Source organism: Leptodactylus fuscus, chromosome 2 (assembly GCF_031893055.1).
Source record: "Leptodactylus fuscus isolate aLepFus1 chromosome 2, aLepFus1.hap2, whole genome shotgun sequence".
Taxonomy (NCBI): Eukaryota; Metazoa; Chordata; class Amphibia; order Anura; family Leptodactylidae; genus Leptodactylus; species Leptodactylus fuscus.
Genome location: NC_134266.1, coordinates 259,217,954 through 259,244,836, shown reverse-complemented (window position 1 = coordinate 259,244,836; position 26,883 = coordinate 259,217,954). Strand labels below are relative to the sequence as shown.

At 43.4% G+C, this 26,883-nt stretch overlaps 1 protein-coding gene across 1 annotated transcript in view; it reads left to right on the top strand.

Annotated features, from left to right (window-relative positions):
• ARHGAP42 (Rho GTPase activating protein 42) overlaps positions 1-26,883 on the top strand; it is a 193,730-nt gene that overhangs the window by 142,534 nt on the left and 24,313 nt on the right. The window contains exons 7-8 of the mRNA XM_075266120.1: positions 17,402-17,506; positions 20,481-20,610. Coding sequence (XP_075122221.1) covers positions 17,402-17,506; positions 20,481-20,610 — 235 coding nt within the window. The remainder of the gene's footprint in view (positions 1-17,401; positions 17,507-20,480; positions 20,611-26,883) is intronic.

The following is a 26,883-nucleotide window of genomic DNA, read 5'->3' as shown; positions in this document are numbered from 1 at the left end:
GATGTCATTCCAGAATGGTACCATCTGCTGGTAGTTAGTTTGGGAGGATACCGACTGCTGGAATTTAGCTGCTAGAAGATAGTGATGGCATCTACGGGAACTTGGCCTAAGATGATACCACCTGCCAGACGTCATTCCAGAATGGTACCATCTGCTGGAAGTTAGTTTGGGAGGATACCGGCTGCTGGAATTTAGTCCAAGATGGTACCCTCTGCTAGAAGATAGTGATGGCATCTACAGGTACTTGGTCTGAGATGATACCACCTGCCAGAAGTCATTCCAGAATGGTACCATCTGTTTGGCTTCTGGAATTTAGTTGGTATAATCTTCTAAAAGTTTGTTGATGATAGCATGTACTAGAACTTAGTATAAGATGATGCCACCTGCAAGAAGATAGTCCAAGATAATATCACCTGCTTACAGCTTAGTTTAAAATGGTCCCATCTTCTGGAGGTTAGTCTAAGATTATATCTTCTAATGAAAGTTGGCCCATGGTGGTAGCACCTTCTGAAACTTAGTCCAGAATGATACCGCCTTCTAGAAGATAGTCCAAGATAAGATCACCTGTTTTCAATTTAGTTTAAGATGGTACCGCCTGCTGGAACTTAGTCTAAGATTATATCATCTGATGGACGTTTGCCCAAAGTTAGTCCAGGATGATCCACCTTCCATTTACTGTAAAGCAGTTTACTATGGTGCTATCTTCTAAAAGTAAGTCTAATATGGCACTGCTTTCTAGAAGTCAGTTCAATGTGGTAACAGCTTCTAGAAGTTAGCACAGAGTGGAACCACTTATTGAATATTAGTCCAAGATGGCAACACCGACTGGAAGTTACTGTATCCCGAGGTTGCACTACCTACTGAAAGTTGTTCCAAGTTAGACCACCTAATGTATACCATTTGCAAGATTGTATTAGCCACCGGAGGTTTGTCTAGTGGTGCCAGGTTCTGCCACAATAAGGAGGTCAATGGAAAGATTATAACCATGGATTTGGAAGCCACTTCATAGGAGCAGGTGGAATTTGACCGTAGAGTGGATGTACGCGTCATGTAACCTGAACCCTAAGGAGGCATCACATTCCACTATTTATATGGGTATCTTCTATAGGTGGTCTTCAGAGGTTTAGCCACCATATTTTTCAGAAGCAATATCAGTAGCATTTATTGGCTCACCGGGAGCCATATTGTCCATGGGTTATTTGACAATGCAGCGCTGAACGGCTCCTGTGTCAGATATACAAAATATTACTAATCAGGTTTCAAAGCACGGCTGACATGTCTTTGATAGAACACTTAGTATCACCTCAGGCACTTTGGATTAGTGTAAAGAAGAAAATAGCATCTTGAGGAAGAGATTTTAACACTTGTAAATTCTGGATTCTTAGGCAGCGGATTTGGACAAATTTTCTGTTAAGCTTTTGCGCTGCATTTCTTGTCGTGTTCATTTATTAGATTCGTTGAAATTAATTTTATTTGCTATTTTTTGTACAGGATAAGACAGAGTTAAGCAGGGACGGATCTTTAGCAATGGCTTCAAAACAGGGCGCCTGCTGCTGGGTCAGGCCTCGGAGTCCCTGTCCAAGGGCAAGAGTTTGTTCTTGCCCCGTGACCCTGGTTCACCCCTTGTTGGAGTGGACTGTATTAATCTTTAGCTTCTGCCCTTTTACTTTATTTTTTAATAACTATGTGGAGACTAAGGCGAGAGGAAGCCCTGCCCACATGACCCTGCCCATGAGGACCCTTAGTAGACCCAGAGTCTAACTGTTTGAGTTAGTTTTTACTTTCTCTGATCCAATCTATTTTTGGCTGAGGTACAGTTGACTTTAAGAGGACCTTTTACCACCTTTACCAACAGCTGGAATTTTTTCTCTAGCCCCCACCATTCCTGAGTAATCAATGCAGTTAGTTTTGGTGCCTGATATGCTAAGGCCTGGTTCACATCTGCATTCGTTATTCCGTTCGGGGAGTCCGTTTAGGGACCCCTTGAACGGAATACTGAACGCAATAAAAAATGGATAGCTAAGAAACCACACGAACCCTATAGGCGATAATGGGGTTCATTTGTTTTCTGTGCAATGTCTACACGAATCATACGGAGAGAATAGTACCACTTTGTTCCCTCCCCCTCCCTCTCTCTTTGTTCTCTCCCCCTCCCTCTCTCTCTCTCTTTGTTCCCTCCCTGTCTCCCTAGCTATCCCGCCCACTAGTAGCCCTTCCCAACTAAGTACATCAGCCCATTTATCCTGGACAACCCCTTTAAGTGTGTGTTTTCAGGCAGGAGCAAGCCAAGGGGGCGTGACTCAGAGCTCCAATCAGAGGCAGAGTGCCAGAGCTCTCAATCACACCCCCTTGACTGATCTTACCTGACATCACCCATTTGGAATGAGAGAGTCTAGTTACCATATCCGGCTACAAAAGTAACTGTACTGATTGCTCAGGAATGGTGGGGGCTAGAGCAAAAATTCCAACTTTGCCAGAATCAGAGGAGAAGAAACTATTAAGGTGGTGAAATGGTAAAAGATCCTCCTTAAACAAGGCTTAGTAGTTTTGGTTTCCTACCGTGTACAATGCAGGGGGGAGGCTCCTGCTGCAGCCAGTTAGTAGTAGGAGGAGTTTAATCTTCTGGGACAAACAGAAAAGATTTCTTTACATCTTTCTGAGTTTTAATTGTAATATGGAATGAAAGGATGAGATAAAGAAGAAGCGTTATTCTTTTTTGTGTGTTTTCTATGTGTATTTTGATCTGTCCTATAGCCCTGTCATATAATTTTGGAACGTACAGGGAGATCACATTTCGGCAATGCTATGGCGTCTTCTTTGTCAGGTTTTCTCGGCAGCTCTGCCCAGATGGTTATGTAAAATCTGCAAAATCCTATGTAAACAAGGACGGTACCGAACATATTTCTGCTAACCCTTCATCTGGTACAGACATCCAGTGTGTAGAATTTACACAGATTCCCACTTGTTACATAAAGTCCGGATTAGATAACATTGGAATCGGTTGTTCTCCATATTTGCCCTTACCAGTGGCCCATCGTCTATAGTCTACATATAATATATAGGTATATGGCCGCACCGACTCTAAAGGACAAAGATGATCTTCCCCATTTATTTGATCCTAAATTGCATTTTCCATCATAGAAATCATTGGAATGTTACGATTTGCCACCAAATATCGTCCAGATTTGGACTTTTTGTGACCGTTGTGTTACAGTCATGGTATAGGATATGTATTGGGGTGACCATATTCACCCATAGCCCTGTGAGTCTGGGGGTACAGTGCTCATATAAAGTTCCTCCTCTTACAACTCTGAATTTTCCAACCCCACCCCAGCCCTGCAGATAGATAGGTTAGTGTCACCAGACCCAGCATATCACCCCAGCCCTGCAGATAGATAGGTTAGTGTCACCAGAACCAGCATATCACCCCAGCCCTGCAGATAGATAGGTTAGTGTCACCAGACCCAGCATATCACCCCAGCCCTGCAGATAGATAGGTTAGTGTCACCAGAACCAGCATAGCACCCCAGCCCTGCAGATAGATAGGTTACTGTCACCAGAACCAGCATAACACCCCAGCCCTGCAGATAGATAGGTTAGTGTCACCAGACCCAGCATATCACCCCAGCCCTACAGATAGATAGGTTAGTGTCACCAGAACCAGCATATCACCCCAGCCCTGCAGATAGATAGGTTACTGTCACCAGAACCAGCATAACACCCCAGCCCTGCAGATAGATAGGTTACTGTCACCAGAACCAGCATATCACCCCAGCCCTGCAGATAGATAGGTTACTGTCACCAGAACCAGCATATCACCCCAGCCCTGCAGATAGATAGGTTAGGGTAACCAGAGCCAGCATATCACCCCAGCCCTGCAGATAGATAGGTTACTGTAACCAGACCCAGCATATCACCCCAGCCCTGCAGATAGATAGGTTAGTATCACCAGAACCAGCATATCACCCCAGCCCTGCAGATAGATAGGTTAGTGTCACCAGACCCCAGTATATCACCCCAGCCCTGCAGATAGATAGGTTAGTGTCACCAGACCCAGCATATCACCCCAGCCCTGCAGATAGATAGGTTAGTGTCACTAGACCCAGCATATCACCCCAGCCCTGCAGATAGATAGGTTAGTGTCACCAGAACCAGCATATCACCCCAGCCCTGCAGATAGATAGGTTACTGTCACCAGAACCAGCATATCACCCCAGCCCTGCAGATAGATAGGTTAGTGTCACCAGAACCAGCATATCACCCCAGCCCTGCAGATAGATAGGTTAGTGTCACCAGAACCAGCATATCACCCCAGTCCTGCAGATAGATAGGTTAGTGTCACCAGAACCAGCATATCACCCCAGTCCTGCAGATAGATAGGTTAGTGTCACCAGAACCAGCATATCACCCCAGTCCTGCAGATAGATAGGTTAGTGTCACCAGAACCAGCATATCACCCCAGTCCTGCAGATAGATAGGTTACTGTCACCAGAACCAGCATAACACCCCAGCCCTGCAGATAGATAGGTTAGTGTCACCAGAACCAGCATATCACCCCAGTCCTGCAGATAGATAGGTTAGTGTCACCAGAACCAGCATATCACCCCAGTCCTGCAGATAGATAGGTTACTGTCACCAGAACCAGCATAACACCCCAGCCCTGCAGATAGATAGGTTAGTGTCACCAGAACCAGCATATCACCCCAGTCCTGCAGATAGATAGGTTAGTGTCACCAGAACCAGCATATCACCCCAGCCCTGCAGATAGATAGGTTAGTGTCACCAGAACCAGCATATCACCCCAGCCCTGCAGATAGATAGTTTAGGGTTGCCTGAGCCAAACAGTGTTTTCCTGAGATATCACTCTTTATATCAAGTGACACTAACCTATCTATCTGCAGGACTGGGGTGATATTATGGGGTCTGGTGACACTCCCTTTAGAAAGAGACCATCAATATTTTAGCCTTGGAAGTTCTCTTTAATAGAGCGTAGGGATTGGGGGTTGTTTTCCTGCATAACACCCTTTAAAATTGGATTCTAAAATGGTAACTATGAGCTGTGACAGGAAGTGTTTTCATGGGGACAAAAGTGACAAGCTCTCCTCAATGAAACCTTGTAACTTCAGCCTCGGATATAGCAAGATAAAAAACATGTTTTACTATATATATATAGCTCAGTTTTTCTGTCATTCCTCTGGGAGTTTTCCTTGACATAACCCCAGGCCCTCCTGTATCTGATCACTTCCTCCTGGTCTCTGGTCCTGATGATTCATGGTTGTTCCTCCGACCGCTCCTGACTCTCCAGACCGGCCCTATGTGATTGCTGAACTCCATGAACCCCATTCCCGAGCTACAAATTCCCATCATAAACCGATTATTCATATTTCATGTTTTTCATGTTTCTGTTTTTAACTTTCCAGCCGTTTATTTCCAGCAGATTACTTCCAGAGAAGTGACTTGGGTTATTTATGGAATACTCCATGTTTTATCAGTTAGTGCATAGATTGTCAGCTCTGTCGGCAAGGCTGTCCTCCTAATGTACAATGTGTGATTTTATTCTTTCCCACACTGGGTGGAAAATAGCTGGATGTGTCCAAATATTTGTGTGTCACAAGATGACCAGCTTTACAAAATAACATGATTTTGCAATATTATGTCACAAGATGTCTGTCCTATATCTAACTATACCTGTGGCCACCTAGTGGCTGTGGTGTGCATTACAATCGGTCATATTGTCACTATATTATACAGCAGTGACATTGCCTGTGATCCGGACCTGCAAAAATAAAAAAGTTATGTTTTTTGGAAGGCAAGAGCTAAAAACAAGTTGCCCCGAGTCCACCAGAATTTGGTTATTTTGCACCCCTGTTTGAATGGCTCAGTGATCGACAACCCATGCCACAGCTCCATTCCATGGGGATCAATGGAGAGAAATATAAGACACTGATGTATTCGCTTTGTGCTATAAAAGGACAAAGGATCAGGTAAAAACTAAAAAAACGAAAGATTTTGGAGAAGCCAAGTCAGCAGCGGAGCTGAATGTAAGAATTCTTCAGATCGGTGTCTTTTCCCTACATCTGTTTTCCCTGGAGCTCTGGTCTCCTTCCTTCAGTCATCCGTCTTGTAGCCGCACAAACCTCCAGTTTATCCAGGTCCTTGTGTGGAGAAATTACAGCGCGCTCCGATTTTATAACCTTGCATAATTTAATGCCATCAGTGAGAGAATTGTTTGCCTTCAATGACGGCCTCAAGGTCACCGCCGGCAGCTACAGTGCAGCACCCCGGACAGTCCCTGAAGCTGCACCGCACTTGTATCTGCCTGACTGTACTCTATATAGTGTCTGCCCTGTGTAGGTGACTTACCTGTATACTGTCTAGTGACTGTAAAGATATATGTGGTATATATACTACTCGGGATATACACAGTGATGTCACAGTACAGGGATAATACACACAGTGATGTCACAGTACAGGGATAATACACACAGTGATGTCACAGTACAGGGATAATACACACAGTGATGTCACAGTACAGGGATAATACACACAGTGATGTCACAGTACAGGATAATACACACAGTGATGTCACAGTACAGGGATAATACACACAGTGATGTCACAGTACAGAGATAATACACACAGTGATGTCACAGTACAGGGATAATACACACAGTGATGTCACAGTACAGGGATAATACACACAGTGATTTCACAGTACAGAGATAATACATACAGTGATGTCACAGTACAGGGATAATACACAGTGATGTCACAGTACAGAGATAATACACACAGTGATGTCACAGTACAGGGATAATACACACAGTGATGTCACAGTACAGGGATAATACACACAGTGATGTCACAGTACAGCGATAATACACACAGTGATGTCACAGTACAGGGATAATACACACAGTGATGTCACAGTACAGGGATTATACACACAGTGATGTCACAGTACAGGCATAATACACACAGTGATGTCAGTACAGGGATAATACACACAGTGATGTCACAGTACAGAGATAATACACACAGTGATGTCACAGTACAGGGATAATACACACAGTGATGTCACAGTACAGGGATAATACACACAGTGATGTCACAGTACAGGGATAATACACACAGTGATGTCACAGTACAGGGATAATACACACAGTGATGTCACAGTACAGGGATAATACACACAGTGATGTCACAGTACAGGATAATCCGCACAGTGATGTCACAGTACAGAGATAATACACACAGTGATGTCACAGTACAGAGATAATACACACAGTGATGTCACAGTACAGGATAATACACACAGTGATGTCACAGTACAGGGATAATACACACAGTGATGTCACAGTACAGAGATAATACACACAGTGATGTCACAGTACAGAGATAATACACACAGTGATGTCACAGTACAGGGATAATACACACAGTGATGTCACAGTACAGGGATAATACACACAGTGATGTCACAGTACAGGGATAATACACACAGTGATGTCACAGTACAGGGATAATACACACAGTGATGTCACAGTACAGGGATAATACACACAGTGATGTCACAGTACAGAGATAATACACACAGTGATGTCACAGTACAGAGATAATACACACAGTGATGTCACAGTACAGAGATAATACACACAGTGATGTCACAGTACAGGGATAATACACACAGTGATCTCACAGTACAGAGATAATACGCACAGTGATGTCACAGTACAGAGATAATACGCACAGTGATGTCACAGTACAGAGATAATACACAGTGATGTCACAGTACAGAGATAATACACACAGTGATGTCACAGTACAGAGATAATACAGTGATGTCACAGTACAGGGATAATACACACAGTGATGTCACAGTACAGGGATAATACACACAGTGATGTCACAGTACAGAGATAATACACACAGTGATGTCACAGTACAGAGATAATACACACAGTGATGTCACAGTACAGGGATAATACACACAGTGATGTCACAGTACAGAGATAATACACACAGTGATGTCACAGTACAGAGATAATACAGTGATGTCACAGTACAGGATAATACACACAGTGATGTCACAGTACAGAGATAATACACACAGTGATGTCACAGTACAGGGATAATACACACAGTGATGTCACAGTACAGGGATAATACACACAGTGATGTCACAGTACAGAGATAATACACACAGTGATGTCACAGTACAGAGATAATACAGTGATGTCACAGTACAGGGATAATACACACAGTGATGTCACAGTACAGGGATAATACACACAGTGATGTCACAGTACAGAGATAATACACACAGTGATGTCACAGTACAGGGATAATACACACAGTGATGTCACAGTACAGAGATAATACACACAGTGATGTCACAGTACAGAGATAATACAGTGATGTCACAGTACAGGGATAATACACACAGTGATGTCACAGTACAGGGATAATACACACAGTGATGTCACAGTACAGAGATAATACACACAGTGATGTCACAGTACAGGGATAATACACACAGTGATGTCACAGTACAGAGATAATACACACAGTGATGTCACAGTACAGGGATAATACACACAGTGATGTCACAGTACAGAGATAATACACACAGTGATGTCACAGTACAGAGATAATACACACAGTGATGTCACAGTACAGGATAATACACACAGTGATGTCACAGTACAGGGATTATACACACAGTGATGTCACAGTACAGAGATAATATATACAGTTCACGTGACATCACTGATGAGATGTATAGCATTACAGCCATGATGTGACGAGGTATTTCTATGTCTGATGCATTTGCACCATTTCCGCTACTTCCCCCCCCCCCCCTTGATACATGTGATATATACTTCTGCTTCTCTCTTTCATCCTCCTGTATCTTATCAGGATATTAACAAGGGCTTTGCTTTATATCGCTGAGTAATTTTGTGTAACCTCCAGGAAGAAGTGACTTTACCTGACAACATTATAGTCCGTAGGAACCTAAACAGCTGGTCAGCAGGGGGCGACATTACAGGGACATTCCCAGTGCTTTTAGGGAGCCTGGCATTTACCCTCACTGTGTAATTGACACCCCTTACGCCAAAGCCATTATTACCGGCAGTGACAGTGCTGACCCCATGTTCAGTCTGTCACTACACAGTCGTCTCCGACATTAGGAAATACCTGAAAGCCCCTAAATTATCCCCGGCTGGAAATTTCCAAGGTGGACCTCTCACCTCTGCGGTCATGTCTGTTTTTGTAAATTCCTGCATTCCAGGTGACCTGACAACTCTGCCACACCTGTTCTGATAAATTTCTGTTGTTCCTCTGTCACTCCTCCTGGAAATGTATGTTACCATTGGGGTTGAGCCGATCTTGACTTTTCAGGATCGATTTTAAAATCCGATTTCCGATCATTTTTCATTCGAACCCGATCTCGATCCCAATTCCGATCCCAATGCAAGTCAATGGGATTTTTTTATTAATCGGAGATCGGATTTTAAAAGTAATCCTATTCACGATACAGCATGGAATCTAACAATTGAACGCTTTAATTGTTAGAATCCGCGCTGTGTAGTGAATCACTAAGTAGCCAGAGGATTTTTTTTTTAATCCTCTGGCTACTTAGTCCCCCCTGGTGTCCACTTACCTGCAGAGATGGCTGCTCTGGTGCCCGGTGTTCTTCGCTTCGCTGCCACTCCACGCTGCTCTTCTTCGCCTCGCTGCCCCCTGCCTCCCAGGTTAGGAAAGTGTGGGCGGGTAGGAGAGTGTGGGCGATTACTGGGAGGGGAGACGTCACGTCTCCCCGCCCTGTACCCGCCCACACTCTCCTAAGCCACAAGCCCCGCCTTCTTTCTAGCTCTTTAAACACTAACCTGGGAGGCGGCAGCAGCGAGGCGAAGAAGAAGGAGAACACCGGGCACCGGACCAGCCATCTCTGCAGGTAAGTAGCTACTAGAGAAGATTGGTTGTCTCCCATTAGAATTAATGGAGGCAGTCGGCGTGCAGGGGGTTAAGGTTGTGTGCCGGCTGCTTCCATTCATTCCTATGGAACCGCAGCGGAGCCTTCACACTGAATATACACTCCGCTCAGAATGAGCGGAGCGTATACTCAGTGTGAAGGCTAAGCAAAGCATTGTGGGAAATAGTACCGATCTCAATCCCACCTAAAAAGATCGTGTTCGGAATTTCGATCACGATCATGAAATTTTCTTGATCGCCGATCGGAATCCGATCTTTTCCGAACACGATCGCTCAACCCTAGTTACCATGCCTCTTATTTGTTGGATCTCTGTCTCTCCCGATTGGACAGCATTGGGGTAAGCTGTTATGATGAAGGATATGGTAATACCATGTTGTCCCTTGGTTTTTGTATTTCCAAGAGGAATAACAGAGGGACGGTACAATGTAGAGTTTTAAGAAAAAGCATTTTAAGAATTCTTTTTGAAGAATACAGACTTTCTAAAAGTAGACGTGTCCAGAGTGTGGATATGGAGGACTTGTGGCTGCCATGGGGCCCTATGACAAGGGGCCAATTCAAGTTTTCATCTATGCCAGTGTAAATCTACTGGAATTCTGTTCATGAATCAGGAGGCTCAGGATGAACATAGCTATCGGTCTCTCCCGCATATAGGGGAATTCTGCTGTACATGGTATATAATCAACATAGGACAGAGGGATCTGTCTGCAATAATAATACAAGTTAGAAAACCGCCTTCAGTTGCCCTGTGACTCAGCGCAGCCGAAAACGATACTGTAATGTAGATAACAGACCCAAAAATGTCCAAATATCTAGTGACTAAACCTAAAAGTTCAGATGGAGTTTAGGATGAGTCAGTATGAGCCGGCTTAACCTGCAGTCATCATAATAATAATCAGAATTGCAGTACCGGACACAACCTATACACAGGGGTGGCGCTGTTTCTGGTAAAAATCAGGTATTTTTAATAAACTTGGATATAACTGCAGTAACCGTGACCTGCAGTGATCTCCAGAACATGACTGTCGCATTCCCACATTCAGCGGAGAGGTGACCGCGATACAATCACAACTCTGCGGCATAATTAATAATTCCATCCTGAGGACGTTCCACAAGTTTTCACGTTTTGTGCCGCGGTTCTTGTTCGCCGGCATCTAGCGATCTAATTAGGTCTTTGTCACAAAATACTTTGGTATAATTGGTTTTGGTTGTGTCTTACCTTCACGTTTTAATTTCTTCCTTCTAATTGTCAACATTTATCAGTAAGAAAAGCCGTTTTTTGACATGACACTTGTGTATGTAGATGTGTAGTTAGACGATGACAGGTAATGAATTGCCGAAAAATAATTGGACACGTGGAAATAGCCGCACGCAGGCGGAATCCAAACTGGTGGGACAGTGCCCTCTAGTGGCCCGAAGCTGGAAGGGAAGGATAGGTATAGAAGGTAAGTTGTAATAAAATCTGATTTATATATAAATTATAGACATAGTTAGATATGTGTGTGTGTGTGTGTGTGTATATATATATATATATATATATATATATATATATATATATATTGCCCACATGTCACCGACTGACCAACAGAGGCATCATAGGCTGCAGCTGTATCCCTATCCTCTATGCTGGACATGTTCCTATATGTTTCCTATGTGATGACCAGCTGTTCAAGGCAATATGATTTTGTGATATTCTGTCATTAAGTGATATGCTATATGTGGCTACCTAGTGGTTGTACTGTGAATTGCAGTCAGTCAAGGTAAGTATAAAGATACACATCAGCTACGCTCATTTTCCTATCTGCTAGGTGTATCCTCATACCTCTGGTACCATTGACCTTTCTATTCTATGCCCCCCCCCCCCCCCCCCGTGACGAATCCCACCAATAATTGTACCCCACCAACTGTATAATGACCATTATCTCGCCACCATGTTACTTTTAGGTCTAACATTACTTTTTGATTCATTTTTTAATTAATGTAAATTCCTACTGATATTAACCACCACTAGGGGGAGCTGAAGAGGTCAGTGAATACTCGGGGCTTGAGTTCACTGTACAGAATGTATCCATTCAGCTCCCCCTAAAGATAAGTTTGGGTAATAATGTCTTTATGATTTAAAGGGACTCTGTCAGGGGTATGTGGGGCACTAAACCAACCCACAGATCTTTCTTGACTGGTGGCTTATACACAATAATATATTATTTTGTAGTTCAGAAGCGGGGCCGCACCCTTTTTAGGGTTTTGTCATTGACATGTTTTTGATCCTCTTAAAGGCAAACCTAACCTTTAAGCAAACGCTGTGTATGTCCGTATTAATAGGATGTGTACAAAACACTGTGGCGGTTATATGATTTGTATTATTTGGCAGTTTTCCCCCTGTATTTTATCTATAGTTTGCAGTTCTCTCTGAGCTGGTGGCTGGGGACTCTCTGTTATACACTGCACACAGTGAGCAGAGGAGAATCTGATCCATAATCAGAAGAAGCCCCAGGACCATGGAGGACATGTATTGACTCACAATGAGGCTAATAAAGTGATTCATAGAAAGCTCCTATTAAAGGGATTCTACCATTAAAATCAAGTTTTTTTTGTCACTACCACATAGGAGTAGCCTTAAGAAAGCCTATTCTTCTCCTACCTTTAGATGTCTTCTCCGCGTTGCCATTCAGTAGAAATGCCAGTTTTTGTCTGTATGCAAATGAGTTCTCTCGCAGCACTGAGGGCGGGCTCCGGCGCTCAAACAGCACTAGGGACGTCCCCAATGCTGCGAGAGAACTCTCCAGTTCCGCCTCCATCTTCTTCAGCAACGGCCTCTTCACGCATCTTCTTACGGCGCTGGGCCTAGAAGTTTGACCCCCAGTGCCGGAAGAAGACGCGTGAAGAGCTCGTTCCTTAAGAAGATAGAGGCGGTGCTGAAGAGTTCTCTTGCAGCATTGGGGATGCCCCTAGTGCTGTTTGAGGGCTGGGGCCCGCCCCCTGTGCTGCGAGAAAACTAATTTGCATACCAAAAAAAAACGCTTGCTTGCTTGCAGCGTCAATGTGAACCCAGCCTAAGCCTGTGTTTCTACTGCTATCTCTTCCTCCTCCCTCCCCCTCTCCATAGGCTTCTATTGACATAACTAATATGAATCATGGGACCTGCAATCCATCTTCAGATGTAAATAGGAGAGATTTTCAGAGTGTAAGTCAGACTGAGGGAAAGCAGAGAGAGAGCCTAATAAGAGGAGAAAGAAGCATTTTTCCCTAATAAGATACATTATAATGTTTCTTATAATCACTTGAAGTTTTCATTTATGGAAAGTTTTTGAGAACTTTGTGACCATTTACGGTAACTTATTCTCTATCCGGGATGTGCTGACCACCCTATCAGTTATGAGAGAGGGGTACTGAGTCCCCCATTTTGATAACAAAGCCGTCGTGCCCCTTTGAGGCTCAACCCAGTCCTGTACTTCACTACTCTCGCTGGCAGTCCCATAGAGATGAATGGAGAAGCAGCACCCACATGTGGGGTATCAAATGGGGGGCACCTGTTCTTATTTTTAGTGGGAGGGTCCTATATTGAAGACAAAGATAAGTCATCATGCAACCGACCGAGTGTGCAACCCAAGGGAGTTACCATTACTGGAAGGCACTTGGGCAACATCCTACCTGGATCCCAATGGGCGGTTCCGATCCATTCTGATACATTGTCAGGGATCTGGATTGTACATGTTCCATAATCCTCGGAACGGAGCACCGGCGCCCCCTCGGACTGCACACTTGGTACACCCGGTGTCTATGCTGAGATAATAGACAGTCCTGTGGACATAGCACCGAGACAAACTCGGCTCTGCTACATTTTTAAGACTTGAATCCACATGCAGTGTTTGATACAGTACAAGGGCCACAGGAAGGAGAGGTGCAAGACAATTCCTTTATACTCCCAATCTATTCTTGGCTAAAAGAAATTGCACCAAAACCTGCCTGTGTGACTACAGCCTAAGTGGAATTTTGCATTGGATGTAAAACCTGTATAATGGCTCTAGAGGGATTTTGGTGATTGGCTCTGTAGCCGTAACGCATTCTCTGTTGGACACAGAAGGTGTCAGAAGTCTTTTTTCTTACAGCTGTAGCCATTACAGACGATCAGTTAGTGCTGGCAGCACAGTGTCAGTTTGGCGGCGGGTAAAGCTTGCACAGTGGTTGACCTTCCCTACCTCTTTACATATAATAAGGACCCTCAGGACCCGCTCTGTGATATGTATGTTGGAGATGAGATTGTCGGTGAATTCGGGGATGGCTGTGCTGGAATTACACGTGTTCCGGATGCGGCCATGACGGAGACGTTCTGCCTTAGGAGATTGTACTTGCCCCATGCGAAGACTCCGATAATAAACTAGGTTGAGCGCTCTAGTAAGAGGTTAAACAAACTCCCTCATAATCTGCCCTGTTGGGAAATAGCGGGGGGATAATGGCATCGCTTTTATGTGATGGATTTTAGAGGCTGGTAATAATCTGGATAGACTGGGTTGTGCTGCCATCTAGTGGACCGTCCGCGGTTTTATAATGTCAACCCAAGTACGTAGCATGTTTATAGAAAGGCTGTAATAAAACGAAAAAAATCTGGTTGTCGCAGATAAGGCTCTGTTCACACTTGTGTCTGTTCTTTCATATATCCGTCATGGTTCCTATATATAGTATGGGGCAGTGAACCCGCGGTGGTCGTCGTGCAGAGCGCGCCATCATATACCATAAAGCCAAGTTAACTTCTGCGCCGGAGTCTCTTTTTACGAAGGATTTTTCTCTGCACCAATTTCAGTATAACACAGCGGACCCCATTATAGTCGGGGTTCGCCGGTGTCCGGAGGTAACCGCTGTTTCCGTCATTCAGGGTCTCTGCGCAAATGTCAAAACCTAAATGTTATCATTAAGAATTAGCATCCAGATGAATGGCGCATGCGCAGCGCACGTCCACTTCTTGTGACATGGGCCTCCTTTTTCAGAAGTGATTGGTGTATAAAGTACCAAAATGACCTATAAAATGATGGTCCGGAGAGGTTTGCCTGCCCCTATAGGAGTCTGGGAGGTCACCCATATTCCAGAAGAGTTGGCAAGTATGAATTAAAGAGAACTTGTCATCAGCTCAAAGGAGCCCAGTACTTAGCATATATTAATAGGCTCCACTTCACTGATTATGGCACAGTTGGATTTTTTTCTCTAGCCCCCACCATTCCTGAGCAATCAATGCTGTTAGTTTTGATGCTTGATATGCTATTTAGTCTCTGTACTGTCAGGAGGGCGGGGTCAGGCAGGAGCAGATGAGGGGTGTGACTCTGAGCTCTAACCCTGGCTGCCTTTGATTGGAGCTCTGAGTCACACTCCCTGCTTAACACCACCAATCTGATTTGACAGTTAAATAGCAAATCAGGCACCAAAACTAACTGCGCTGGTTGCTCAGGAATGGTGGGGGCTAGAGAGAAAATTCCAACTGTTCTGGAATCAGTGGAGTGGTGACTATTAATACATGCTAAGAACTAGGTTCTCTTCAAAGGGGTGTTTAGTGAAAGTTAAATGTTGATGAAAAATCCTTAGTATCTGATCAGAGCAGCTGTTTGGAGAGACCAGGGACAGCACCACAATTGGGTAGAGGCCTGTTATTACAGGTCAGTCAGAGATGTGATGTAGCTAGGTCCTCCAGTTGCTAAAAATATCACCCGGGTAAAGAGATGCCCCAGCCCGGTCCTGAAACTGGTTAGAGGAGGAAGCCAAAGGCTTGTAGGCCGCAATCTGCCTTAGGCCTGCGGCCTGTAAGCTACGGGTAAGTGAGTGGTGAGTTCCAGTTCGTTACTCACTGCCATGCCTCACCGTATACTCTGGGCCTACATGACATATCGCAGTGCCCAACATTAGAGGGGAAAGAATAATGTGAGGGGCAGGGGATACTCTAGATGACAGGAGGCACTGCAGAGCACTCCAAAGAGGAGTGTGGCATGTATTAAAGGGAACGTAATTTCATGACACACTTTGCAGCCTACTATGTGAACCTGCTGTTAAAAATTTGACATGGCTCAGCCCCATCCATTCAAATGGGACTGAGCTGCAAACAGTCCATAATTGTGATGTCAATGGCTTGTGAAATGGATGCCCCGCCCCAGCTGATTTGTGGGTGTCTCCACCTTCTGTATTTAATTCCATTTAAGTAAAATAACATTTTATCCTTTGCCTAAAATTTATTTATTTATTTTTTTTATTGTGGTAATTTAAACAAAAAAAACCAAATGTTACTTTTTTATTACTATTTCCTTTCATACAAATTCTGAAAAAAATGTAAATGAATTGACAAGGACAATTTATTATAATAAAAGAAACTTGAATTTTTTTTATTTATTTTTTGTACTGTTAACAATTTTTTTTGGCTTGTTTTGCTTTTTTTTGTTATTAAAACAAAATTGTTCAGTATTTTTTTTTTTTATATTCTTTCCATTCATACAAATTTTGAAAAACAAATATATACTAATTGGTGACAGTGTCAAAAAATAAAAGAAACAAAGGAATTTTTTGGATTTTTTTAAACTAATTTTTGGCCATTTTACAATAAAATTGTTCAGTAATTTTTTTATTATTATTTCCATTCACAAAAATTCCAAAAATTAAATTCATATTTTTTTTAACTAATTTTTGGCCATTTTACAATAAAATTGTTCAGTAATTTTATTATTATTATTATTATTATTATTATTATTATTATTATTATTTCCATTCACAAAAATTCCAAAAATGAAATTCATATTTTCCGGTTTCCTTTTCTTTTTGGAATTTGTGGTTAATTTTTGAAAAAAAAATTTGATATACCGGAAAATCCACAATAAATTGAGGTTTGAGGCTTTCCTTCCTCCTTGTCTTCGCTCCTTCCCCCCTCCTCCTCGTCTTGACAAATGCGTGTTGTTTTTCAGAGCAGCGCCGCTCCGACTCACAGATAACCAATATGTCCTCCACCGGGCCGAGGACTCGGGATATTTATGGTTCACAATTACAGGCTTAACAAAATCTTCTAATTTACCCACCGAGCACTTGAAATAATTTATTTCCGGATTTCTACTGAGGTGAAAGGTTGAATTATAAGACTCGTTTTTCTTAGAAATCGAATTCATGGATTAAAAGACACTTTCCTTTTGGAATAAATAGCCCGAAACTCGTCCTTACCGTGAAGTCATATTTAACTTTTTTTTTATTTATTTTTTTAATTTTTTTTCTAACCTGAACCTTGAAGGAGCGTTCCTTTAAGACGGATGAGGTGCCATTAATTGCAGGTGGTTGCTTATCTGAGGTAAATCTTCAGCTCATGGTGTTTACTTTTCCAGGTCTGTAATATTCATTGCTTGTTTTTTGTTTTTTTTTCTCTTTTTGTTTTTTTCTTCTCTGCAGCTTTTGGCGTTCCTCCAGGGCCTCTTTACCTTCTACCATGAGGGATACGAGCTGGCAAGAGAATTTACGCCCTATAAGGAGCAGCTACAGTTCAATTTACAAAACGTAAGCGGCGGCTCGGCGTATTACCGGGCCTCATGAATTATTCAATGGTTGTCATTTATCCTAAAGTTCAAGATGTGCCATTTAAAGGGGAAGTGCGCAAGAATTTGCACGAATGGAGTTACATTTTACACATGACCATAGTCGGTTGCCGTATTTTATTCACAGTTATGGGTACGTAGTCATGGGTAATATAAGGACCGATTATGAGCTGCAAAACATGGAGCGGGTCCTATCCCTGTCCCTTTTTGTGTCTTGGCCGATTCATTCGAATGACTGTACGGAAGTCCCATTGGTTTAGTTTTTGTGGATCTGTACACTGTATACAGTCATGTGCATGAAGCTGTAGATGCCATTTTTGGACAGCCTCTTGACTCCAAAGACGTGGGCTGCACCCTCTGCTGGGTAATGTGTTTTGTGTGACCATTTTGCGTAAATAGTGACACTTTTCTCTATGGGCTCTTGTGGGCTATTGTGTCTCGGACCGTACATTCAGTTGAATGAATGGAAGTGCCTTCGGTTTAGTTTTTGTGAATCTGTATGCTGTATACAGTCACGTTCATGAAGCTGTAGATGACATTTATTGAAGGCCCCCTCCACCCCAAAGATGTGGGCTGCACCCTCTGCTGGTCCATTCATTCAAGTGAATGTACGGCAGTGCCATCGGTTTAGTTGTTTGGAACTGTACACTGCATACAGTCATGTGTATGAAGCTGTAGATGCCATTTTTTTAATGTCCCTCCACTCCGAAGACGTGGGTCGCACCCTCTGCTGGCTAATGTGTTTTGTGTGGCCTGTTAAGAGGACTGATGAAGGGGTGCTCACGCTATTATAATAAAGCCCGGGTGTTATCTCAGGTCTGGTTAGGGGGCTGTGAGCCGGGGAGGCAAATCTCAAGAGTTCCAGTTCCTGTGCATTTTGCGACCAGGGCTCACTGTAAGAATGAACAAATCAATGGAGGGCAGGGGCGGCCCACGAGTATCATCCATGTTTTTTTGTTTATTCTGCAGAAGTAGCTCCACTTTTCTCTATGGGCTCTGTCTGGTATTGCAGCTCAGTTCAACTCCACTGAATGGGATGAAGATGCAATACCAGATACAACCTAAGTACAGGAGTGGCGCTGTTTCTAGGATGAAAGACCTTTTTTTCCTAAATTTTGGACACTTCTGAAAAAAATTTCTACATTTGACATCTTCCTTAAACATCTTATGAGAAATCGGCTTCGCTAAACATTAAAATAACATCAATAATAAAAAAAAATCTAAGATGCGAGAACTTAAAGTCGCCTTTTTGTAATTGATGTCAAAGGTGGGAAGTTACTCGTAGACGTGACATTGGGGTTACAAGGATTAATTTTGCCGGTGGTGGAAATCCTGGTGACGTAAGTGTCAGAAATCACAGGAATTGGATAGAATGGCAAAAGTTCAAAAAGTCTGACGGAAAGGAAAAACAGTCTGAGCTAAGATGTGAGAGCGTCTTGTGTTCCTTTGAGGGGAGGGGGCACAAATTCTGATTTCTCCGCAGGTTCCTTTGACTTTAGTTATTGTCCATGTCAAGATCTCCGCAGAACCAGCCTGGACTACACGATACATATAGGACTACCCGGTCTAAGATAACCTAACCTTAACCCCCGCCTTCCTATAATTACTTGTAGTCTTATTATACAGTAGTGATATAATGATGGGTCAGTGGTGTTATCTATAGAGGTGTTATCTTCTATTGTAATCCTGTCTTAGTTTGTAAATGAGTTGACTGCAGCAAAGAAAAGCCCTACAGAATTGTCAAGTGTTAGTCTATTATTAGGCTTAGTGGTTACAGTGAAAATTGCAGGATCTTTCATTGAAAAAATATAGATAGATATGAGATAGATAGGAGATACATAGATAGATAAATAGATAGATAGGAGATAGATAGATAGATAGATAGATAGATAGATAGATAAGAGATAGATAGATATATAATAGATAGAAGGATAGATAGATAGATAGATAGATAGATAGATAGATGATACATAGATAGATAGATAGGAGATAGATAGATAGATAGATAGATAGATAGATAGATAGGAGATAGATAGATAGATAGATAGATAGATAGATAGATAGATAGATAGATAGGAGATGATAGATAGATAGATAGATAGATAGATAGATAGATAGATAGATAGATAGATAGGAGATAGATAGATAGATAGATAGATAGATAGGAGATAGATAGATAGATAGATAGATAGATAGATAGATAGGAGATAGATAGATAGATAGATAGATAGATAGATAGATAGATAGATTGATTATAATAAAAAATTGTTTAAAAACATGGTAATTTTTTGACGACACATACCCTTTAAGTAGTGAAAGCACCGATCGATTAGTGACTAGGGTTGAGCCGATCTTGAGATTTCAGGATAAATTTTAAAATCTGATTTCCAATCATTTTCCAGCTGATCCAAATCGTGAAATTTCCTCGATCGCCGATCAGAATCCGATCTCTTTTCCAATCCCGATCGCTCAACCCTAGTCAATGCTTCTCTATGGGAAAAGTCACTTTTAGGGTTGAGCCAATCTTGAGATAACCTCCGACCTCGATCCGGCTGGAAAAGATCGGGGTCGGAATTCCGATCGCGATCGTGAAATTTACTCGATTGCCGAACGGAATCCGATCTTTTCCGATCCCGATCGCTCAACCCTATCAGTGACTTTGTTGTTTACAGGTTACTGCTTGGCCAGTAATAGTAAAAAGCCCAATAGGATTTAGGTTCTCGGTGTCCGTTGTTCTGGTCCATCAGACTTTTTTCCTACCAATGTCCAACCGACTCAGATGTGATTGTAGCCTTAAATGGAAGTAGCGATGGCCCCGTCCTGTATTACCGCTATAGCGCTGTACAGTGCATGGTTTGGCAGCATGCTATAGGAATAAAGGTCCTAACATGGAGGAAGAGGAAGATGATGATGATGATAATCTGTTTCTTTGCCAGACCCGGAATAACTTTGAGAGCACCCGGCAGGAGATGGACCGTTTGATGCAGAGGATGAAGTCCGCGGACCAGGACTATCGGCCGCCCAGCCAGTGGACAATGGAGGGCTACTTATACGTCCAGGAGAAGAGTGAGTCCGGCTACATTTCCCCACTATCCGATTTTTTCCTCTCTTTCTCATATTTTGTGTATTCCGCTCCAGCGGCGATCTGTTTTAATTCTCTTTGACTTGTGATATCCGAGAAATTGTGAGTCCTCGGAGGAGCTGACCTGTGTAGCTTAGGAATAATTATCTTCCTGTGAAATTGTCATGCGGAACCGCTAAGCATTCCTTAATGCTCCGTCGTGTCGGTTCACTCGCCCTCTGCTACCTCGCTCTCGCTTGTCGTCTTGTTAACATGTGCAAATGCGGGATCCTTGCAAACATGGCTTGATTTAAAGGAACACTCCTGCAAAAACGAATGTCTAGTGCAGGGCCTGAGGGGCGGACACAAGGATTCTGAATGCATGCCTCCAACTTTGAAGAATTCTTATGGTTTGTCACAAAAAAAATAACGAAGAACAGTTTAGGTTGTGTAGTATGATAATAGTTATAAAATATTATGCTTAAAGGGTTTGTGTTAAAGGTGCCCCTTTAAGGACCACAACGGTAGAGGGTCACCAAGTCCCCCATGTCCAAACCAGTGTAATATAAAATACAGGATAAATATCTTAATTCTGTAACATAAAGGGGGGATTTACTAAATCCACCCGGTGTAATTGTCGAAGCTCCTTGGCACGGGGCCCCTTTTTGGGTGCCATAAATGGGCCCCATTGAAAGTGGATGGAGCAAGGCTGGAAACAAGGTGTGACGGGGATAGGGATGCCTCAGTCTGGCAAAGGCTAGGTTCACATCTGCTCCAGGCTCTCCATCGTTGCGGTTCGGCAACTCAGAACCCAACCACCAAAACTCCAGACATACTAAGATATCCCTGGTTCTCCAGAGTCTCTCACCGTGGTCCTGCTACTCCTTGGGTGCGACGGGGTGTGACGGGGATAGGGATGCCTCGGTCTGACAAAGGGTAGGTTCACATCTACTCCGGGCTCTCCATCGTTGCGGTTCGGCGACGGAGAACCCAACCACCAAAACTCCAGACGTGTTAAGATGTCCCTGGTTCTCCAGAGTCTCTCACCGTGGTCCTGCTACTCCTTGAGTCTTGTTCCGGCAGAATTCCTCGCGGTACGTGACCTAAGGACTGGGTGATGTATGTGAGTGACGTCCCGGTTCCTGTCTGTAAGTCGGAGGTAGAAACCACTGGGCACCACGGGACTGGATAGTGATGGGCGAAACTGGAACATCGGAGACGGGTAAGTATGAGATTTTTATAGTTTATCGATTCCCCGGCCTACTTGCAGAAAATTGTATTTCCCCTTTAAATGATGACGGTGGACCCCAGTTATGGGTATATTGGGTTGCCAGTTTTGGATCCTTTCCATCTTCTGTGCTCTTGCACAATGTATTTTGTAGGCTCGGGAGATTACACCGTATCGGTCGTGTTTTTACCCCTTTCTTCAGCACTTTTTGCAGACCTCATTTCCATTTACAAGCGATGCAATTACTATGTTCCGCGCCTCGCTTAATAGCTTACACCATGTTTGTGGCTGCACGCCTTGCTGGGTTCTCAGCCTCTCCGTGAAACAGCTGTAACATTATTTCAATTAAAAATTAATCTTTATCCGACGTAAATGTTGTGAACCATAACCTAAGAGCCGGAGGATAGAAAGGGAATTACACTCCGCAGCTGCTTTACTTGTACACATCTGCCCTGCCCCCGTGGTTGTGGGAATCATAGATGCCATAGTCCTGTCTTATAGACATAGGCTCGTGTATGTTATAACTTTCGAAGATTCTGGCGTCAAGTGGCACATCGTTGTTTAAAGGGCTGTACAAGAACCAGTCACCAAGGGTTTGGTCCCCTGGCCTTTATGGATGAGATGGTCGGGGGCTCAATACTTGGAGTACTGTTCCTTCATTGGTATAGAGTCATGCAGTGATCTTTAGTGAAAGAAGGAAGACTTATCTTGGGGAGAACTGCTGTGACTATTGGGCATTAGGGGTATTCTATAACTACTGGTGAAATGGGAGGCGGTCCTGACTGGTGACACTGGAAACTGCGGTGACTACTAGGTAAGGGAAAGGAAGGGTCTGCAGTGACTACAAGGTAAGTTAGGGGGATCTGCTGTGACTACTGGGCAACGGAAATGGGTATAACTAATGGGAAAGTAAAAAGGGCATGATGTGACATCTCTAAATACTGGAAATGTATGTGGGGTGGTGGCGGACCTGACTACTGAGAAAGTGGAAGTGCTGTGACTAATGGGGAAATGGAAAAAGCTGGGTGGGTAACCCTGCTGTGGTCATTAGTGGAAGAGGGAAGACTTAACTTGGGGAGTACTGCTGTGACTACTGGGCTGTTCCATAACTACTGGGGAAATCAGAGGCTTCTCTGAGTAGTGACAATGTGGAAGGAAACTGCTGTGACTACTAGGCAAGGGAAAGAGTTGGCTGTGATTGTTAGGGAAATAGATAAAGCATGTTGTGACTACTGGGGAAACTAATGGATTACTAGGAAAGAGAGATGAATATGTTGTGTGAGAGTAAAACAGGTCATACTGTGACTACCATATCCATTGGAACAAGATGTGGCATGCAGTGACTATTGGGGAAGAAGTAAATTCTGTTGTAATTACTGAAGGTGTAAGTGGTGGCGTGTTGTGACTACCGGAGCAGAGAGAGAGGTATGTTGTAAGTATTGAGGGAGCAAGTGGCAGCATGCTGTGACTACTGGGGAAGAAGGGGGTTCTGTTGTAAATACTGAGAGTGTAAGTGGTGACATGCTGTGACTACTGGGGAATAAGGAAACTTGCAAATACGAAGAATGTAAGTGGTGACACGTTGTGACTACTGGGAAGCAAGGGAAATCTGTTGTAAATACTGAAAGTATAAGTGGTGCCATGCTGTGACTACTGGGGAAGAAGGAAACTCTTGTAAATACTGAATGAGTGGCTAATAGAGGTGAGAGGTGAGACTGTTCTGACTACTGAACAATGGAAGAGGACGTTGTTTTTCCTGCCAGACAGTAAAGCAGTGCTGTAATTGTATGTTCTGACCACTGGGGGCAGGCCTGCACAGTTTAGTTCTCCATGCATTTCCATCAGGCCCTCTTCCAGGTGTGAATCTCGCCCTATAGTATATCTTCTCGGGTCCATAGACCTGGTAAGGATTTGTCCAGACCTGCTACATGGCTGCACATAATGAACATCAGGTTTAGGATACTTTGCACGGCTGATGATATTTCTTCATGTAGACATAACAGATGTCAGAGGTGTGCGACATTCATCAGGGGTTTGTATCATTTCCACAAGGAACAACTGTCGGCTCCTTACATCAGCTCCGAGCTGTCAGACATCGTACAAGGGTGAGATCTCGCAGTGTAAGATGTGACATTTCTATTATTGCTAAATAAGTCTGCTCTGAAGGAAATGTCACACACTTGTCATATTCGCTGGGATGTTTGTCTGATGGCGGTGTATGTTACTGCTGCCATATATTGCTATGAGTTATGTACAGGGCCTTAAAGAGAGTGTCTCCAGATCCAGCATATCAGCCCAGCCCTGCAGATAGATAGGTTACTGTCACCAGAACCAGCATATCACCCCAGCCTTGCAGATAGATAGGTTAGAGTTACCAGAACCAGCATATCACCCCAGCCCTGCAGATAGATAGGTTAGTGTCACCAGATCTCAGCATATCACCTCACCCTGCAGATAGATAGGTTAGTGTCACCAGACGCAGCATATCACCCCAGCCCTGCAGATAGATGGGTTAGTATCACCAGAACCAGCATATCACCCCAGCCCTGCAGATAGATAGGTTAGTGTCACCAGAACCAGCAGATCACCCCAGTCCTGCAGATAGATAGGTTACTGTCACCAGAACCAGCATATCACCCCAGTCCTGCAGATAGATAGGTTACTGTCACCAGAACCAGTATATATCACCCCAGCCCTGCAGATATTATAGGTTAGTGTCACCAGAACCAGCATATCAACCCAGCCCTGCAGATATATAGGTTAGTGTCACCAGACGCAGCATATCACCCCAGCCCTGCAGATAGATAGGTTAGTGTCACCAGAACCAGTATATCACCCCAGCCCTGCAGATAGATAGGTTAGTGTCACCAGAACCAGCATATCACCCCAGTCCTGCAGATAGATAGGTTAGTATCACCAGAACCAGCATATCACCCCAGCCCTGCAGATAGATAGGTTAGTATCACCAGAACCAGCATATCACCCCAGCCCTGCAGATACATAGGTTAGTGTCACCAGAACCAGCATATCACCCCAGCCCTGCAGATAGATAGGTTAGTGTCACCAGACCCAGCATATCACCCCAGCCCTGCAGATAGATAGGTTAGTATCACCAGAACCAGCATATCACCCCAGCCCTGCAGATACATAGGTTAGTGTCACCAGAACCAGCATATCACCCCAGCCCTGCAGATAGATAGGTTAGTGTCACCAGACCCAGCATATCACCCCAGCCCTGCAGATAGATAGGTTAGTGTCACCAGAACCAGCATATCACCCCAGTCCTGCAGATAGATAGGTTACTGTCACCAGAACCAGTATATATCACCCCAGCCCTGCAGATAGATAGGTTACTGTCACCAGAACCAGTATATCACCCCAGCCCTGCAGATAGATAGGTTAGTGTCACCAGAACCAGCATATCACCCCAGCCCTGCAGATAGATAGGTTAGTGTCACCAGAACCAGCATATCACCCCAGCCCTGCAGATAGATAGGTTAGTGTCACCAGAACCAGCATATCACCCCAGTCCTGCAGATAGATAGGTTAGCGTCACAGTTAGATATTTCAGGATCACTAGAGTAACATATCACCTCACCTCACAGTTAGATAGTTTAGGGTAATTTCTATTAAATTCTCTTTTGCAAAGATAAAACTCATAAAGAATGCAAAAACGTAAATATTATGCATAGAACATTCAGGCAATTGACAAGAAAGCCGGACAAAACATTTGGGAATACAAAGGTGTACAAAAATTGTCAGCAGAAATGTAATAGAAATCAAATATGGGAGTACATCAGTAAGGCTGCGTTCACACCTGCCCCTACTCTGCATTCAGGGTTTCCATCCCCAAATCTGCTTGAATGTTCTCTCTCCATTTTTTTGGACATCCATTACAGTCTATGGGATGCGCATTATACCGTTGGTAACCACTTTAGGTTTCCGTTTTTCGGGTCTCTATATGGAAGCTGAACGCTAGCGGGCCGCTAGGGGACACAGGACAAGAGGAACAGTGGAAAGGGAACATAATGTTATACTATAGTGAGGTCACAAAGTGGAAAGGGGAACAGATGACCAAGACCTAAATATCATGAAGCCCCCAAAAGGTATCCCGAGGCTTCCTCATCAAAGCAGGATCTGACTACACAGACTTTATTTGTAGTCTGTTACAATGGAGACACATAAGCTATTTAGATAAAAATGGTAACAAATGTATAATTGATTCAATTACAAAGTTTCCTTTTTATTCTATTTCCGATGGATTGGCGCCATGCCAAACATGTTTGTACAGAAGATCACGGCCTTTATGGTCTTCAACCATGTAGAACGTACAATAACTCTGCATTGGTCGGGTCTGTTGGCCGGAGTATTAAACTAACGTTACTTGTTGACTGAATACTTTAGTGATAAATTGAATGTTTGTACGCGTTACCGTGAGTTAACCTTTGCGTCGTCTCTTCTGGCTTAGATTATTTTCCCTCTGCCGGTCTATGGAGGATACTTGCGGTCTGTTCGTACAGGATGTGTTTTGCGTTGCGTTGGAATCAATACGTTCATAGACACCTGTAACCTGAAAACCGCCTCTAATCCAACTGCGATTCCAGCTAATGAGCCCCAATGGGGGAAGCAGCTGTTTCTGTCCGTGGCGTTCTATGTCTATTGTCCCACTTGGGTCTTGGAATCGGGGCCAGTTCCAGTTCCATATACCTCTAATTGAGAGTACAGCTCATTATGGAGGGGTTCTGGCAATGAGATTGTTTGTTAAGATGAGCGTCGGTGAAAGGTCACGGACTTTGGGCGTCCTCCAACACCTGATAAATTCATTATGGCCGAAATCTCTTCTGGTTTTCATAAACCTCAGGATTTTACTATTGCAGATTTATCTATACAGATGTATTTCCAAAAAAAAAACTTTTTTGTTTGCAAAGTTATTTTAGCTGTGACATATAAAATACAAAACTCTATCTCTCTATCTATCTATCTATCTATCTATCTATCATCTATCTTTCTATCCATCTATCTATCTATCTATCTATCAATTATCTATCTA